Below are 20,424 nucleotides of genomic sequence, written 5' to 3'. Positions count from 1 at the left end.
GAAGCTGGAGTTGATCCGCAATGACCTTCAACAGTACCATCAAAACCTGAGCCTCATCACCAGCCAATTCAATCAGACATTCGAGGGCACCACCCAACAAGTGGAGGAGTGGTACAGAAGGGTCACCCTTTACACTGAGCCACTGCGTGAAAAGCTCAGTGATCGCATAGATGAACTGAGGAAGTATCTTTCACCCATCATTCATGAGACCAAGGAGAGATTGAAAAAATTTGACGGCCTTGTTGCAAAATGGAAAGAAGCACCTACTGATAACCATTAAAGTTCTTTGTGGTGGGTCCCGCTTCTGATGAGGTTAATTAGGAACAGCAAATACAAATTAAACTTTAAACCAATCATAATGTGATTCAGCCCCATTCCATCTTGTTACTTATAATTTATATAAACACATTAGAACATAGAACATAACAGCACAGTACAGGCCCTCTGGCCCACGATGTTGTGCCGACATTTTATCCTGCTCTACCATCTATCCAACCCTTCCCTCCCACATAGCCCTCCATTTTTCTATCATTCATGTGGCTACCTTAGCCATGTGTGGACATTCTAGTGTGACAGCAAGAAATGGCATGAACTAAACAATTGTTTTTTAAACCAATTATTTCCCCTGAATGTCCATTGCTAGCAACTCTTCTGGGAAACTCCTCACAATGAATGTTAAATTTGTGGAGTCATAGCTCAAAGATCCACTCCTCCAATCTCATTATGTCATCATATTGAGGCCATTGATGTAGCCTGGAATCTATGGTGGGAGTAACGGTGAGGGATTCAGTCCCAAGGTTGTACGAGGGAAAACTTGACTGCAACTTCTGGAGAAGATAGTTGGGTGAGGAGGTTGCTGTCAGTAACAAGCTGCTCCTCCACAGTCTTTACACTTTGCTGACTTACCCTGAATTTCAATTTTTACACAGTCATTTTGCTGTAATCTTGTGCCTTGTTGGATGAGAACTGTGTTTTTAGAAATATATGAAAGAATCATTTCAGATGAACAACCTCCCTGCCCCTATGTGGATAAATTAAACTGAATTTTTATTTTAAACATTGTTTTCTAATGTTTTAGTCTCTTCTTTAGTTAATATGGAACCCAATTTGTTTTATCCTTGGTAAAATATTTGAAAACATTGGATTATTTTTAACTCCTTGGTTTGGCATTTACTTCTCATTCTGGTTGGGTGAGTGGATTTCCATGTTGCTGACATTGTTTGTTCTCAGCCACACCCTCTGCAGGTGAACTGTGGTGTCCAACAGCAGTGACGTCAGGGGTGAGAACCATCCCTTGCTGGTTCTCACCAGGGGATTGGGACGGACTCTCCATTGCCCCATTTGGCATCTGACAGCACCCATAAGCCAGCACCAACCTGATTCAGATATGCAGGGCTGACCTTCCATAACTGAAAGCCTTTCCATAAAGTAGAGCAAGATGCAAGTGGGAACTACACCTCAGATGTGGATCCCAATGCTCTCTCTGAATCATCCTCCTGGATTTTCTAAAGGCATTTGAACAATCTTTAAATGATACTAAACTGAGATATTTTAAAACTTTTTATTTTAAAAAAGGCAAAGTGAAGAGCAGTCAGAAATGGGTGCGGTTGGGTAAGATGATGGAGTGGCAGGTAAAATGTCAAGGTCTGCCAAAGCTTTCTAGAAAAAGATAAAAGTATATGCAATAATCATTGTGTTGGTGAGAGATAAGTTGGTTATTGCACACTCTTTCAGGATACAATGAAGAGACATTCAAATGACATGTAAATTGAAGTTTACAGTTGAATACATTTGGACCTGAATGATAGAGATAACTCACAGAATGAGAAATATTTGTCTGATAATCCAATCAGATATTGAATATGCAAACAATCAAGTGGGATGAGGTATTCAAGTCTTAATATTCACTATCAGTCAGATCTGAAAAAATATCTATAAATGCAAAGGCTATATAAATAAAAAATATTGAACAGAAATTCAACTGATGGTTATTAGTGGCAAATATTGTTAATTTTGTTCTTTCTGAAACTGTGTAATAACTTAGGATTCTTTTTTATTGGTAACTACATTTAATTGTCAATACCAATAAGAATGATGAATTCAAGTAATGTCATTGAAGTTTCCAAATGGATCCTACGGTGCTGACCTGTTGAGTGTTCTATTCAGTGTAACACATGGAATAAAAGTGGCATGCTGAAGAGCAGATTATCTCAGATTTTGTTTGAAAATAAGTACAGAGCTTCCTAGGCCACTGCCTGGGTAAGTGGACTGAGTAAGTCTGAGCAGTTGTGAAGCTTAACGCCACGGTGGTCTCAAACTCATAGGTCGGCTGGTGAAAATCTCCCAGAAATTATATTGTGGGCCACTTCCCATTAAACCTGCCCTCCGTCACCAAGGGCGACTGTAGCAATGTGGGTGAGTCTGTGGTTTTCACTTTGGCCTCTGAAGTCACCTCTGAAGCCAAAAAACCCAGACTGGAAACAAGTCTTCCTCAATCTCAAGGGACAGCCTTAGAAGAGGTAAGAAGGTCCTGGCATGGACTTGAGTTCAAACTATATTTAAATTCAGTTCATTCAATAAATCAGAAATGTTCACAATGAAACTACAGAATTCACCCAACCATCTATCACCAATGTCCTTACACTGCCTTATGTCAGAATCAGGTCTATTATCACTGACATATGTCATGAAATGTGTTGTTTTGCAGCAGCAGTACAGTGCAAGACATAAAAATTACTATAAGTTACAAATAAATAAATAGAGCAGAAGAGGAATAATGAGGTAGTGTTCATGGGTTCATGGACCGTTCAGAAATTCGATGGCGGAGGGGAGGAAGCTGTCCCTGAAACATTGAGTGTGGGTCTTCAGGCTCCTGTACCTCCTCCCCGATGGTAGTAATGAGGGGAGGGCATGTCCCAGATGGTGAAGGTCCTTAATGATGGATGCCGACTTCTCAAGGCACTGCCTTTTGAAGATATTCTTGACGGTGGGGAGGTTTGAGCCATGATGGAGTTGGCTGAGGCTACAACCCTCTGCAGCCTTTGTTGATCCTGTATATTGGAACCTCCATACAAGGCCATGATGCAACCAGTCAGAATGCTCTCCACCGTACATCTGTAGAAATTTGCAAGGGTCTTTGGTGACGTACCAAATCTCCTCAAACTCCTAATGAAGTAGAGCCATTGACATGCCTTCTTTGTGATTGCATCAATGTGTTGGGCCCAGGATAGATCCTCTGAGATGTTGACACCCAGGAACATGAAACTGCTCACTCTTTCCGTCTCTGACCTTTCAATGAGGACTGGTGTGTGTTCTCCCAACTTCCCCTTCCTGAAGTCCACAATCAATTCATTGGTCTTGCTGACATTGAGTGCGAGGTCGTTGTTGCGACACCACTCAACCAGCTGATCTGTTTCCTGTGTGCCTCCTCTTTGCCATCTGAGATTCTGCCAATAACAGTGATGTCATCAGTGAATTTATAGATGGCATTCGAACTCTGCCTATGTGGCTTCAGATCCATACTGATTTGGCTGACTCCTAACTGCCTTCTGATGAGGTCTATCAAGGCACTCAGTTCAAGGGAAATAATTGCTTGTCCTGCCAGCAGCACTCACATTGTTTACCTGCACTGCACTTCCCCGTAGCTGTGACACTACTCTGTATTCTGTTATTGTTTTAACCCGTACTACCTCAATGCACTGTGTAATGAATTGATCTGTACGAACGGTATGCAAGACGAGTTTTTCACTGTACCTTGGTACAAGTGACAATAATAAACCAATTCCATTAAAAACCACTCTCTACATCCATCCTGTAATACTCACAGGCATGCCTTGTGCCACAGTTAATCTGCTGCTGAAGCTTATCTATAAACTAGCTCTCTGTCAGGCAACATCTCAGTTTTAAAATTATTATTCTTGTTTTCATATCTATCTATGGCCAGTCCCCTCCATGTAGCCTCCCCCAGCTCCATAATTCTCCGAGAGCTCTGCACTCCTCCAGTTCCGGCCTTGGGCTTTGCTGATTTTTATTGCTCCACCATCGGTTGCCATGGCTTCCAAAAATCCCATTACAAACGTCCCTGCTTCTCTATCACTCACTCCTCCTGTAGGAATAACAGAAAGGCAACTTACTTATTTTAAATGGCAGGAGATTGGGAATATTGATGAATGAAGGGATCTCAGGGCCTTGAACACCAGTCACTGAAAACAAACGTGGTGAGAGCTGGCAGTGGAGGCCAACAGTATGTTAGCCTTTGTTGCAAAAGGTTTTGAGTATACGAGCAAAAATTCTTACTTGAATTATGTAGGGCTGTGGCGAGACCATACCTGGAGTATTGCGTACAATTTTTCTCAACTTTATCTAAAAAAGGATCCATCGGCCGTAGGGGGAGTATAACAAAAGATAACAAGTCTGATTGTTGGAGTGGCAGGACTGTTGTTTGAGGAGAGATTGAGTTGACTAGGCCTGTATTTACTGGAGTTTAGAAGAAAGAGAGGCGCTCTCATTGAAGCTCATAAACTTCTGACAGGGGCTCAGCAGGCTGGATGTAGGGAGAATGTTTCTGTATTTACTAACGGCATAGAAAGAGGCCATCTGACCCACTGAGTCTATACTGACTGTCAGTTTCCCCTGAGAGGACCAGAACCGGGATTCACAACCTCAGGACAGGAGGTAAAACATTTAGGGCAGAGATGGGGAGAAGTTTTTTCTTTCAGAGGGTAGTGAATGTGTGGAATTCTCTGCCATAGAAGACTTGGAGGCCAAGTTACTGCAAAGAGATAGATAGTTTTTCTTGACAAAAGCTGCAGGGATTTGGGGAGGGCATGGGAATATGTCACTGAAATAAAGGATCAGCCATGATCCCAGTGGATATTGCAACGGGTTCTAATGGCTCAGTGGTCTGCTCCTGCTCTTATATTTCTACATTTCCATGTTTACCCAGTTTTTGGTCATCTTTTCTCATATTTATTTATGTAGCTTGATACCAGATTTTGTTTGCTAACACTCCTGTGGAGTCCCAAGTGTCAACTTGTCACATTAAAGGCGCTATTTAAACGTTGTTGTGTTGAGCAAGGACAGTTTTGGATATACTTGCAATATTCTGTACATTGGTTCTCCACATCAATCCAGGGATAAAAAAGGTTAACTTGATGATATGCTGAATCCCTGCTTGTGTTTTGACCACGTCTTCTTCCAAACAAATACATTCCCAACACCTTTCTCAGCAAGTGCGCTGGGACATCTGTGCTTTAGACATAGTTCGTGGTTCATGCATTGGGAAGTACACATCAAAGTTTCAGCCTGATACTTAGCCATAGGGTAAGTGGCTTTTTTTATTAATTGCATTGAGTGTACCTATTATACTAACTCCAACATTGGATCAATGTCCATTTGGAACACACAAGCCCTGAAAGTTCAAAAACCCCTCTGTAAAAATGTAAAATAACATAAATCAACACAGTTTACTGTTCTTCCCCCTTATCGGATGGAACAGATAAGAGCAGGTTAATAAATCCCAAAAGTTGGGTAACCAGATAACAGAAAGCAGGAGAACTAAACTCAAGCAGGTAAGAACTGTTTCAAGACCTATTTCATGATTAATCTACAGTTCAAAGGAAATAGTAAAGATTTTCTTTTGAGGTCAAATTGTCAAATTTTCTTTTTCAAAGGAGGTCTCAGAAGATGAAAAACTTGCTCATGAAATTTTGCTTGGCTTTGCTGATGGTTCAGTAACTAAATGTTTTCTAGTTACTGTGACACACTGACCGAGAAACTGGTGTGAACCGATTTCAATTGTCTGCAATGTTCCAAGGAAGGCCTGAGGAGTGCCCATGACTTGATGCTGGGGCCTTAGTAATTTAATATGATTATTGGTGCTCCAGGGTCATCCAACATGGTAAACAGGCCCTTCAGCCCAACTTGTCCATGCCGACCATGTTGCCTAACTGAACTAGTCCCATTCGCCTGCGTTTGGCCCATATCCCTCTAAACTTTTCCTATCCATGTACTTGTCTAAATGTCTTTTCATTGTCATAATTGTACCTGGCTCAACCACTTCCTCTGGCAGCTCGTTCCACCCTTTGCATGAAGGAGTTGCCTCTCAGGTCCCTTTTGAATCTTTTCCTTCTCACTTTAAACCTATGCTCTCTACTTTTGGACTCTCCTTCCCTGGAGAAAAGACCATCACCTTATCTATGGCCCTCATGATTTTATAAACCTCTATAAGGTCACCCCTCAGCCTCCTAAGCACCAGGGAAAGAAGTCCCAGCTTACCCAGTCTCTCCTTATAGCTCAAACCCTCCTGACCAAAGGTATGGTTTACCACTTGTATGAAGCACTGGGGTACATCGTCCCTCTGCGTTCTGTGAATACAATGAAGCTGTTTGCCCTTAGTGATCGCATTAAGGTTTCCAGTCTGTCATACACAATGTAAAATGTGCAATAGAATTTCTGGCCTGTTTGTCAAAAAGTTTTACTTGGTTTATGCATTTTCCTTTTGCAATTCTAGCATACATTCAATATGACTAAAACCTATGTCATTATAATATTAGATATGTTCTATTTTTGTAAAAGAAGTTCAAAATCTTTAAACTGGAAAATGCATTGATGCAATAATATGGACTGAATATGTGGACTACACCTAGTGAAAGTGAGCACAGGCAGCAGAGGTCAGGACATCTAATAAGGGTAGATACAACCAGTGGAGGTCTGGCTAGCAGAGGTGAGTCCAACCAATAGACATGAGTACAAGCAGAAGAGGTGAGTACAAGCAGTGGAAAGGAGTACAAGCAGAGGAGGTCCGTAGAAGCAAAAGAGGTGTGTACAACCAGTGAGGGTGAGTAAATGTGCAGAGAACAGGAGAACCGGCTATGATGAGTACAACCAGGGGGTTAACAGCATCGCTGTGTTCTTCCCATTACATTCGGGCTGCTAAGTTGGCAATGCATGGATAGTGATAATGCTGGGGCTTCAGAATTTCCAGTGTCCGTGAGCTCTATCTGGTATCAGACTTGAGGTGTTGCTCACAACAGGCAAACCTGGAAACTCACCAGGTTAACCCTGGGTCATTGCACGTAATGTATAGCAAAAAACAGAGTGCTGGAAGAACTCAGCAGATCAGGCAGCATCTGTAGAAGCAAAAGGTGTAACTGGATGTTTCAAGTCAAGACACTTCAGAAGATAGAGGACAGATTGCCAGTATACTATACTGTATACTATACTATACTGTATACTATACTATACAGTACCTATACTGCTCTTTACTGGCAATCTTTCCTCATCCATCTCAGTTGGGCACTTTCACGAGAAGGACAAATTCAGAAGTGCAATGGAATACTCTCTGCTTGTCTGGATTAGTGCAGTTCCAACAATATTTGAGAAGTATCAAGTGGGAAAACAACCCACTTGATTGGCAAGTCACCATAGACACTCCCTCCCTCCAGCACTGGTGTACACGGCTGCAGTGTGTATCGTCTACAAAATGCACTGCAGATCTTCACCTAGCGTCCTCCAACAGAACATCCCAAACCCACCATCTCCTCCATTAAGAAGGACAAGGTCAACAGGTACATGGGAACACACCATCCTGACTTGGAAATATATTGTCTTTCCTTCACTATCTTTGGGTCCAAAAGGTGGAACTCCCTACCCAACAACACAGTGGGAGCATCTTCACCAGAAGGACTGCTGTTGTTCAAAAAGGCTCTTGTCACCATCTTGTCAAGGTCAGTTAGTGATGACACTCATATCTGAATAAAGGAAGAGAAGGAAATTTAAATGGTAATCGACTAGAAATTCACGTTGCAATGGCCTGTGGTTACATCCAGCAAGAAGTATTCGTTAATTAGTGGAATGGGAGGAAGAGGAAATATTGCAGTTTTATTTTCAATAAAAATTGTGGGAAATACAAGAAAGCTGGTCTGCTCTCGTTCTGGTTGAGCAGCACCTTGGTTTTACAATTCTCACCCTCTTTTTCAAAATCCACTGAGCTTTCACTCCCCCATCTCTGTAATTTCCTCCAGCTCTGAAATATCCGTGTGTCTGCAGCTCTGGACACTTGATCATTCCTGAATTGGATTGCTCCACCATTAGCAGCTGATCTTCTGCTCCCAAGTTCCTAAGTCCTGGAATTCCCTCCCTAAACCTCCCTACTCCTTCCTTCTTTTAAATTACTCTTTGCCCAAACTTTTAGTTGTCTGCTTTAACATTTCCTTGTATGGCTTGGTGTCGAATAGAACTTGATAAAGCTCCTGTGAAGTCATTAAATAAATACAAGTTGTTATTGTGGTTGTTGATTATTGATTTTACATCAGTAAACATTGAGTTAATGATCAATGAATCAAGGATCCATGTAGTGTTTTAAATCTGTCCATGTTTTCAAAAACAGATTGACAATCATGAAATTAAAAACTACTGAGAAGTTTGCTTCATTACAGGTTTGATCACTTCCTGGTTAACACAATGAAGATATTCATCATTACTTTGATGCTGTTTGTCTTCAAAGGTATGTCACAAGAATATGTTTGATGTCAGTTTTAATTCAATAGGCACCCACTCTTGACTCTGGGTCAGAAATTTGTGGATTCAGGGCCCAATCCAGAGTTTGCACCATTTTTCAAAATGCCCAAAATATTTTCTGGATTTGGTGCTTGGTATACACTCTCTGGAAAAATATGAATGGCTGGGAAAGATAATTCCAAATATCTCCCTCATCTGCATTAACAAGAAGAACAAATAAAAAACAATATTAATGGTACAGGCCATTAAAAATAATTGCTATATATTAATCAGGCTGGCTTCCAATGAATAGATTACAGTTCAGGAGCGTAAGTGGGCCATAAGAGTATAAGGCTGGTCTATCGCTATTGATCATGATCTCACAAGTCCACTGACTCAGCTCGAATGAAACCCTCTGAATGTATTTATCTCCGAACGGATCATTCCAATTCCCAAGGGGTTGGTCTTCTGTCTTCTACCTTGCACAAGTTTTACCTCATTCAAAGCTCTGTTGTTCTTACCTCAGCAGCAAATCTTGTTCACCCATGAATATTGCTAACTTGCTGGTTCCCAGTCCACATTTGCCTCAGTTTTAATATTTGTATCCTAGTGCTCTGGTGTTCTATTCTTTCCATGGCTTCACCATCCCACCCACCCCTCCCCCCTCCCCGACCTCAGCTATGTGACACTGTCTAATTCTACAACATTGCACCTTGTGTATCACCTTGTGTATCTCCCTCTTCCTTAATCCCACCATTGACATCTCTGCTTTCAATCTCTGGGTTGGCAGCATCAGAATTCCCTCCCTGAGACTCTGCCCCTTTACCTCTCCCTCCTCCTTCAGTCTCTTTTGATACTAGAAGAGTACCAGATGTGTTGCCAACATTGGGACTGGGTCTAACCAGTATTTTCAACACCAAGATAAAAAAGAAGAAATTTGAGAGAAGATGAATGGCTAATGAGAATGGGTAAAAGGTTTATTCATCTAATTGTTAAGAGCAAAAGAAAAAGAGAGACATAAATTTATTTCATTCCTTTGAGAATGTCCCAGGAAGGTTAATGCAGTGTTTTGGAAGTTTGGTCACTATTGTAATGTCAGAAATGCATATAAACATCACCATCCATTTTTCTGTCTCCTGCTGACCAGGATTTGAGACACGTACTCTTCCTGTGAAGTCGGATCCAAGCCAGGTGGAACATTTGCCAGAACCGGTCAGACCATTAAAGTATGCATTTACTCGCTCCTACTGCTCCAAACCTCTGCTGCAAATGTACTGGACATTGCATGGCATTGTCCCCAAGGGTTGAGCATATCGTTTTCTAACATAACTCTTCTACACTGCTTTTGTTGTATTTTCTGTTCCAACAATGAGATTTTCAGCTTTTAGTATATGTCTAAAACACAACCAGTTCCAGAGCTGCAGAATCGATGTGGTTTGTTTGGGTTTTGATGTAACTAGGGACAGTGAAAGATGCAAAGAGGGAATTTTCTTTTATTAGTTTTTTGCTGAGAAAGTTGTCTGTGCAATGCCTGAGTAAAAGAGCTTAGTGCAGACAAAAATCAGCTGTAATGAGTCTTGCACACATTTCTATGGGAATTAACACCAGTTGTAAATGGAATGAACTGTGTGATATAAGGCTTGCACATTCCCTAATACTATTTCTATGGGATCCAACTCATCCCAATTACATCAATAGTGGTGTAATAATCAGATTTTCTGATGAGATTTTCAATCAGATTGTTTTAAGTTTTGATAAATATTTTCCTCTCACAGAGGAGAAAAAAACTTTTAGTATTTTTTTAAACTCTAAAAAAGCTGTAGATATATTCTTTATTTTTCCTTTGCAGGAATATTCAAAATTTCAGTGCCATTTTTGCCAATGTGCCAAACAACATACCAGCAATTATCCAACAGAGAATGGAAGCTCTTGGAAGTCAATTTGAGGAACAGGCTGGGGTGATCAGAGACAAGCTGGTCTTTCTGCTTTCACAGTTCCAAAGAGAAAATGAAGATACACTGGAAACTCCTACGTCATCCTTTAGGCAACAACTAGAGGCATTCAAGAGGAACATTAGTGAATGGGCTGTCAATGCTGTACCTGCCAACACCAGTCAAATTTTTCAAGATAAGTTTCAAGAAGATCTCAATCAGAAAATGGAGCAACTTCAACAGATTTTCCTCCCTTTAATTAATAGATTCCAGGATTCATTCATTGAAGGAATTGAAAACCTAAGGAAATCTGTGTCACCTGAAGTTCATGAAATTAAGAAAATTGTCACAGGCTCAAAATCTGTGTAAAAGAAATTCAAAGAAATGTCGCATAATTGTTTGTCAGAATCATACAGCAACAAGGATAATTGGGGAAAGAGGTTATAATTTCAAACCAATTATAACGTAAAAAATCTTTGCAACCAGCCCCCATTTTCTACTCGTACTTACATGACATTACATTGTATTTACATAAGAGGCCAATCAATCAGACCCATGCAAGTATGATGCTCTGCACAAGCCTCCTTTCACCTGCTCTCTTCATATCCCAACACAGATCTATATTCTATATGCTCTACAGACCGCGATAGACAAGGACTAAACAAATTTTCTTAATTTAACAAACCAAAAGCATTTTTCTTTGTGATTGACCTTCCTGGTAATTTCCAACTGTTTATTGAGGCAGTGTTGCCCAAACACCGAACATCCAATGGAATTACATCACAATATTCACAAACCTGGAACCAATGACATATAATTGGAATAAAATTATACTTCATAACAACTTTTAGGAGAATTTAGAAATCTTTTATTCTCTCGGTAGACCTAATTTAGCTTTCTTGTTGAGATTGTGGACTATTCATGTTAATCAGGGGAACAATTTCCATGGATTCTCCCAAAGGGAAGGGGGAGTGATTGCAGCTGGGAACGGGCAAATCCGATCCAAGTTCCAGTGAGGCTGCAGTCACTTTCATTGGGTCTGGGAGCCCAGCAGTTTCGGGCAGGATCTTAGTGTTAATATGTTAACCAGGGCTCATGACATCTGTAAGACTTTGATACAATTTTATTGAGACCTGCCAGTAAATCTGCACTGTCCACAGCCCACTCAGCTGCACCAGCCTTATACAGGGTGACAAGTGGCTCTTAAAAAGAACCAAGCAGAGGCTCAAGTCAATAACTAATCATTAGATTTTATTTGGAGATTTTTGTTGGGTCTGAAAGACTGAATGTGCATCTTGTCCCCACTGCCCCACTTCAAAACCTTCAGAGCCACTGTCGTTCAACTGCATCCTTCCCCCACCTACCTTCCCGAAAGGCAGAAGGAGGACGAAAGCAAAAGAGAGGAAGAGAGAATGAAACAATGAGAATGAGGAACAGGAACGTGGAGAGATAAAATGGGAGGGAGTAGATACAACGAGAGGAAACAAAGAAAAAGTAAGACAAAGAATGAAATAGAGATTAAGGGCGAAATGGCAAAAAGATAAAAAAGTAAACTCGAAGACAGGAAATAACATAAATACAGCAATAAAAATATGTATTTGTTCAGATGAGACCTCTCTTGAGCCTTGGCAATAAAACTGATATTCTCAGGTGAGCAATATTCGACTAACTATTGACAAAGTGAACTGCAATCTGTAAAAAGTGACTCTAATCTTATTCTCAGAATCATCTCTGACTTCATCAGATCTACAGAAATATCAATGATTCATTCATTAGGGTCAAGCAAAGGTGTGAAATTAACCTCAACTAATTCACATCACTATTATTATTACCAGCAATATAACTAAATGTTTTTTGTCTGTGTGCAACATCTTGGATTTAATATTTCCATTTCTTCTTTAGCATTAGTAGCAATGTTGAGTGAATTATAAATGAATATATGAATTGAAGTACGCAGAATAAAGATAATGTAAAAGCATAAAATAAAATAACAATATTATATTTCTCACGTATGTTTCAAATGTAGTTCACAAATTAAAGTTCACAGTTGTCTCAATGGACCAGAGAGCATATTTCATCACCACAAGTGAATTGCGAATGATTTCGATAACTCTATTACAATCAGCTGCTACTCAAAGAGTCATAGAATTATAGAAAACTTGTGACACAGAAGGTCACCAGCCAGATTTGTACTGGGTGGGATAAACCTACCTAGCCTTAACCCCATCTTCCAGCTCTGGGTGAATAGCTCTGCAAGTCAAAGCTCTTCAGCACTGTCGAAATGTGTCCGTACACAACCAACTTCTTGATCTGGCCTGCTACCTTCACAGCCCTGTGCACATGTTCTTCTAGTCCCTCTCCTCCATTCAATATCCTCCCATTTTTGCACATTCTCTCCCTTCGTGGCACCTCCACAAATGCATACACGCCCCGGATTAAATTCCATTTCTTATTTTTCAGTCTGACTGACCAGACCATTTGTATCTGTCTGAAATCTATAGCTTTCCTCCACATGGTCAAATCATACCTAATTTTTGCATCATTGAACATAGAACAGTACAGCAGAGGAACAGGCCCTTCAGCCCACAATGTCCATGCCGACAATGATGACAATTTAAACTAATCTCACCTGCCTGCACGTGGTCTACATCCCTCCAGTTCCTGCCTGTCCATGTGCTTGTCTAAGTCCCTTCAAGCATTGCTATCATATCTGCTTCCTGGCAGCGCACTCCAAGCACCTACCACTCTCTATGTAAAAAACTTGCCTTGTAAATCTCCTTTAAACTTTTCTCCTCTCACCTTAAACCTATACCTTCTAGTACTTAGTATTTCTACCTGGGAAAAAGATTCTGACTATCTACCCTATCTATGCCTGTCCTAATTTTATATACTTCTATCAGGTCACCCCTCAGCCTCCGATGCTCCAGAGAAAACAATCTAAGTTTGTTCAAATTCTCCTGATAGCTAATACAATCCAATCCAGGCAACATCCTGATGAACCCCTTTTGCGCTCTCTCCAAAGCCTCCACGTCCTTCCTGTTCTCCAGAACTGGACACATCATCATAAACTGCTTTAACTGGCCCTTGACCTTTAAGGTTAAACCAACATATTGAATACTGAGCCCTGTGAAAATTCACCTGATTTTAAAGCCTGGTGATTCATTGGGTTTAACAGGTGTTTCCAGCAGATGTGTGTGACCTCTATGGCTCTGTATATTCCAAGGCATAGGATGTGTGTGGTCCTCAGCAGGATCTGCTGTCTGGAGTTTGGGTGGACACAGTTCTCCAGAGCGCTCCATTGATACATGGGCATTGATCTCAGAACATTTCCGCTTTTCTCTCTTGCCTAATCCTGCATCTTCCAGGAGAGGGCAGCAGCTCCATTTTGGAATCACATATGGAAAATAAGGATGGGGTGACTGTAGCTGGAAGAGATCCAAAACCCTTACCTATGCTTTCTGCAGATCCTGGAAGAACAAGCCAACAAGATGCAACTCACTGCCTTACCAATTCCTGCCAGACAGTCACCAATACATCTGTGCAATGTTTTGTCCTTGGAAACCTGATGGGATTTTAATAGATAGTACGTAAATATAACCCTCCTCTCAAGATGTGACTGAAAGCTGTTGGCAAACACCAGATCAAGATGCCAAAATATCCAGGGTCAAGCTCTGTTGCAAGTTCCCCAGGGCTGTCATGAATTGAAATATTGTGTCAATCATCTAATTCCATTTTCACTGCAAGAAAACAATTTATTTTTGTCCAAAATGTTTGAAGCTTCCAGAGCCATGTTCTTACTGCTTGTGTTCTCCGTCCAGGGACTGAGGAAGGAATCTGGGAAATGGCTGGAAGGTGTGATGAGTACAATGACATTAACTTGACGAGAATGTGACTTAACTAGACAGTATAATGACATCAGCTTGAGTAGTCCACAGAATAACCCTTCAAATTAGACATAATAGCCGGACATCAGTGAGAGAAGGTTGTGCGGTGTCAATTGGGTGCGGCAATGGTGCACCCAATCCGGTGCAGAGTGGTTTGTCCAGTTTTATTCCTATTAAAATTATTTGCCTCGACAACTTACTTTGCAAAGTGTGACATAGCATTTCTCCACAGCATAGAATGAGGTCATTGGACCAATTGTTCCCTGTCATTGTTTATACTCAGAGAATTGGAGAGAGATGCAGCACAGAACCAGGCCCTTCGGACCTCTGAGTCTGCACTGAGCATCAACCACCCATTCACACTCGTCCTGCGTTGATTCCATTTTTTATTTTCCCCACCTTCCCATCAACGCCCCCCAGATTCTACCAACCACCTACACACCGGGGGCAACTTACAGTGGCCAATTAACCTAATGACCTAAATGTCTTTGGGATGTGGGAGGGAGTTGGAGCGCTCAGAGGAAATCAAGAGGTCACAGGGAGAATGTGCAAACTCCACACAGACAGCGGCTGAGGTCAGGATTGAACCTGGGTCGGTGGTGTTGTGAGGCAGTGACTCTACTAGCTACACCACTGGGTCCTGCCACCGTCTAGCTCACCTTTGGACACTTCCTTCCATTCCATTCTCCAAACCTGGTGAGCAACTTTCTCCTTAAATGTTTCAGTGCAACTCCCTTCACCTCTTCCTTGTGGTGGTGGGTTCCACATCCCATCACCCTCCTGGTAAAGAAATATCTATGGCAATTCCCATTAGGTGTATTAGTCCCTGTTTTATATCCAGGATCCCTGATTTTCGTCAAGTCCTGAAGTGGATATATGTACTTCATGTATCTGTACATGATAGGAGTCATAGAGTCACACAGCATGGAAGCAGGACCATGGAGTCTACAACAATCCTCAAGTGTGCATTTACACTAGTCCTACACTTATCAAATTTTATTCTCCACACATTCCCCTCAACTCTGCCCAGATTCTACCCCTCACCTACCCACTGGGGACAATTTCCAGTGGCCAACTAACCTACCAACCTGCACATCTTTGGGATGTGGGAGGAAACTGGAGCATCAGGCGGAAACTCATGGTCACAGGGAGGACATTGCAAATTCCAGACAGGTAGCACTGAAAGTCAGGAGACAACCTTGGTCACTGGAGCTGTAAAGCAGTGACTCTACTGATTGCACTGCTGTGGCATGCCAAATTGTGGATGATGAGGGTTCCTGATTTCAGAGACAGGAAAATATTAGTCAAGATAGTTCTTCATATTTTGGCAAAGTGTTATGAATGTACAGTGCACATCATTCAGACCCAAGCAACACATAAGGGATCTTTTGGGGCTTATATTTTCAGTAAGGTGTATGTTTCAAAATTAGCAAGTCAAGTGAATTTTTGATTCAATTAATCATAAAATAACTGTTAATGAAAATTTGAGGAGATTGGGATTTACCTTCAAGGGACTTCCAGTTTCTTGTGGCAAAATGATTCATGCATTAGCATCCCATTGAGTCACAATGATCCAGTTATCGATGGATCACCTGGTCTTTTCCAGGCCCTCAGTTCTGCATGATCTTATGCAGTGACAGTGTCAGACTGTAGTGTAAGGCATCCCAGGACTTTGAACCAGCAGTACAGTTCTAAGTACAGAACATGCTGTCTTCTCCTTATCGGCAAGCATGTTTACATTGCGATCCCATAGGACAGCAGAGTCATGTGATCTGCTTACCCCCTCCAATAACATAAAGGTTTCACAGGCAGCCTGGACCATTCAGTTTGCAACAAGTCAGTGTTTGTACTCAGTGGAGTTTTGACCTCTAACAATGACCATGACAGAGGAAACAGACTCAGGTATGTGTGACATGAGAAACTGGAAGTGCCTAGTTTATTCAAGGGCTCTTCACAGACAACTTCTGGAACACAGTCCTTAAAGGGGTGACAACCATAACCAACAACTATTGTTCTCAACCAATGTTATTCAACAATGGTAGAGATTCTAAAAGTACACAGTCCTCTGAATGAAGAAATTTCTGCTTAGTCCTAAATGGATGTCACCTCGCCCCACCATCTTACCCAGAGACCACACCCCTAGTGCTAGAATCTCAAGACAAGTGACCTGCCTAGTTAGACTATCTCAGAATCTTACATACTATGATGGGATGACTTCTCATTAATCTGAACTACATACTGGATAGGTCTATCTTAATCTCCCTTCATTAGTTAACCCCTGATCCCAGGTGATAATGCAGTAGAACTTTATTCTCACAAGAGTATCCTTCCTTAGTATGGAGCCCAATTCACAATTACAGCATAGTTTCCTTACTCATTCATTTCACCCCTTTTTCAATTTTGCGGGTACAATTACCGCATTTAAAAGGCATTTGAACAGTTGCGTGAGTGGGTAATGTTTAGAGGAATATGGACCAAATGCAGGCAAATGGGACTAGCTCAGTTTGGCAACTTGGTCACCACAGACAAGCTGGGCCGAAGGGCCTGTTTCCCTGTCTAAAAGCTCTATGACTTCCACTATACCATTTGCTTTCTTAATTACTTGCTAAGAATAAAGGATAGAGGTAGCTTGACATTTGCAATGGTTGGCTGTTTGTCAATTTGTAAAGGATCTAAATCAATTATTAGGTCACAACACTGCAAGCAAACTTATGTAGTACCGATGGTGATCTCAGGATATCCCAGAGTGTCTTATAGTCAAATGAAATACTTTTGACACTTAGTTACTGTTGAATCATAGGAAATGCAGCAGATGTTTTATGTATAGCAAGCTCCCATAAACAACAAAGTGATAAAGAACAGATAATCTACTTTTAGTGATGTTGATTAAAAGACAAATATTGTTCAGGCTATTGAGGAGGGCAGCCTTGAAAGAGTAGCTTAGGAACTTTTACATTTACCTGAAATAAAATAGGGGTGAATTCAAAGGCCTGAGTGACCTGTCTCTGAACTTTATCTTATTTCTTAATCATTTTCTTATATCCAGGTAATTATGCTTAAAACCAGTTCACCTCAGGTGTTCTTTGGAACCTGTTCCACAACTTTCTGAACCTATTGGTGAATAAAAGATTTCCACGATATCTCTCATTAACTTATTCCTGGGGTATCGCTATCATTTCTCGTTATGAACATATTGATTCAAATTCTTCAGGTCCCTCAAAGCCATCAAAATTTAAATTTTATTGTGTTTTCCTCCATACTTTATTTTACCACGTATCAAATGATATTGATTGGAAAAAAAGAATTTTGATTCTGAGAGACTTACACAATTGGCTGTGTGCCGAAGGTCTGGCTGCTGAGCTCTTCCATGCCTGAAGATGATCAGAAATTGTAACAGCTTCCTGAATGCACTGAGGCACAGCATTTATTATCCAAAAGAGGCAGAGGTTTATTCACAAGAAATCCATGGGAAACTTTACATTCGCCTGAGAGTAGATCAGGCTTTGGTTTAAAGTTTAATCTGAAAGACAATTACTTATTCTCAATTGTTTGTGGTAAACACATAACTTGGTGGCTGCTCACAGGTACTTGGCTTATTGTAACAGAATTTCAGAAGTGGAGTAAAGCTTGTAGTTACTACTACATCGCCAGTCTTAAATGTGCAATTGAGGAGAAAGTTTTCGTAGAATCATAGAATGGTGGAGTGGTTAGAGCGCAGAAGGAGGCCATTTGCCCCACTGTGTCTGGGCCAGCTCTCCACCAGAGCAACTCACTAGTTCCACCTCTGGCCATTCCCTAGAGTCTTGCAAGTATTTCCTTGCTATATGTTTGTCCAATTCCTTCTTGAAGGTCACATTTTACCTGCCTCCACCACATCTGGTGGCACTGCATTCTTGTTTCCAACTTCGCACAGCGTAACAAGGTTTTCCCCACACCACTAGTGATTCTCTTCTCCTTTGTTTTATATCCGTGCCCTCTATTATCCACTCTGTCCAGACCCCTCATCATTTTATACATCTGTATCAGATCACTCCTCAGTCTTCTCCAAAGAAAATGGTCCTAGTCTCTCTAATCTTGTAACTGTAGTGTCTCATCCCAGGAACCCAACTGGAGAATCTCCTCTGGACACTCTCTAACATCCTTCCTATAACAAGGCAACAGGAATTGAACACAGTTCTGCAGGTGAGGTCAGATCAGTGTGTTGTAAAGGTTCAGCATGACCTCCTTGCTTTTATACCCCATGCCTGTATAAATAAAGCCCAGAGCTGTGTATGCATTATTAACTGCTTTCTCAACCTGCCATTACTCTTCCAAAAACTTCTGCACCCACTCCCCCAGGTCCCTCTGCTCCTGAACCCCTCTTAGAACACTATCTTTTATTCTTTATTGCCTCTCCTCATTCTTCCTACCAAAATACATCTCTTCACCTTCTCTGCATTAAACCTCATTTGTCACATACTTGCCCATTATACCGGCCTGTTTACATCCTGTTGCAAATTACCAAAATTCTCTTTGCATTTCACAATATTTATTTATTTATTTATTTGTCATATGTACATCAAAACACACTGTAAAATACGTCTTTTTGCGTCGCTAAGAATATGCTGGGGGAAGCCCACAAGTGTTGCCCCTCTTCCGGCACCATCATAGCACGCCCACAGCTCCTAACCTGTACGTCTTTGGAATGTGGGAGGAAACCGGAGCACCTGGAGGAAACCCATGCAGACACAGCGAGAACGTATAAACTCCTTACAGGCAGCAATGGGAACTGAACCCAGGTCACTACCGCTGCAATAGTGTTACGCTAACCGCTATACTACTGTGCCGCCCCCTGCCAAGCTTCCTGCCGTCCACATTAGAAATTGTGGCTTGCACCCCAATAAAGACGTAAGGGTCAGGAAGTTGTGGGCATGCTATGTTGGCAGCGGAAGCGTGGCGACACTTGTGGGCTGCCCCCAGAACTCTCTACGCAAAAGATGCATTTCACTGTGTGTTTCAATGTACTGTACGTGTGACTAATAAAGATATCTTGTCTTATCTTACTTAGGTTATTAATGCAGATTAAAAAAGTGGTCCCAACCACAATCCCTGGGGAATGCCACTATTCACCTTCCTCTGGTTTGAAAGACAACCAATCACCAGCCTCTGTTGCCTCTTACTTATCCAACTTCATATCCATGCTACCAATGTGCCTCTAAGTGTTTCAACTTTGTTGTAAAGCCTGTTTTGTGAGATCTTATCAAAGCCTTCTGGTAGTCTTTGTACACCACATCCATTATATTACCCTCATCAACTCTATCTTACCTCTACAAAAATGTTCTATCAAATTGGTTAAACATGATTTGCTTAGCAAATCCATGCTGGCTTGCCTTAATTCATCAATTTTCCACTGTGACTACAAATCCTGTACTGGATCAATGCTTCTAAAGGATTTCCCACCACTGAGGTTAAACTGAATGGCCTGTAGTTGCTGAGCTTTTTTCCTTACTTCCTTTTTTGAACATTTGCCACCCTCCAATGCTAAGGCACCATCCTCCAAAACCAAAGGGCAATGAATATCTGAAAGGGAAAATCTGTACAGAGTGAGGTTGACTCAGAGGTCTCCCGCACTGCCTACCTGTTCCCCCTCATCTGCCTGGCAGTCGTCCATGCCCTTTCTGCTTGCTCTTACTTAAACTGGGGTGAGCATCTCCCTTAATATGCTATCTACAACGTCCTCAGCCTCATGGATGCACCAGTGATTCCAGCCAAAATGCAGAGCACAGGCTGCTGCAGATGGTGACTTTCTGTACGTCTGGCCATCCAGGACACTGGAAGCATCCATAGCCTTTCATTTGTTGTGTGCAATGTGCATTCCACTCAGCCAAGATCTCTCAGGCTACAGCGCCAGTGACCCGGGTTCAATTCTGGCCGCTGTCTGTAAGGAGTTTGTGCGTTCTCCCCGTGCCTGCGTGAGTTTCCTCCGGGTGCTCCGGTTCCCTCCCACATTCTAAAGGCCTACATGTTAGGAAGTTGTGGGCATGCTATGTTGGTGCCAGAAGTGTGGCGACACTTGCGGGCTGCTCCCAGAACACTCTACACAAAAGATGCATTTCACTGTGGGTTTTGAT

The 20,424-nt window shown here is 41.6% G+C and overlaps 1 protein-coding gene across 1 annotated transcript in view; it reads left to right on the top strand.

The window, feature by feature from the left end:
• The first annotated feature begins 16,188 nt into the window (after positions 1-16,188).
• Positions 16,189-20,424, top strand: part of pou2af2 (POU class 2 homeobox associating factor 2) — a 59,733-nt gene continuing 55,497 nt past the window's right edge. Inside the window, exon 1 of the mRNA XM_052039723.1 lies at positions 16,189-16,216. Within this exon, the coding sequence (XP_051895683.1) occupies positions 16,189-16,216 (28 nt within the window). The remainder of the gene's footprint in view (positions 16,217-20,424) is intronic.

Source organism: Pristis pectinata, chromosome 27 (assembly GCF_009764475.1).
Source record: "Pristis pectinata isolate sPriPec2 chromosome 27, sPriPec2.1.pri, whole genome shotgun sequence".
Lineage (NCBI taxonomy): Eukaryota > Metazoa > Chordata > Chondrichthyes > Rhinopristiformes > Pristidae > Pristis > Pristis pectinata.
The sequence above is the reverse complement of the archived record's forward strand: the minus strand, read 5'-3'. Positions and strand labels throughout refer to the sequence as shown.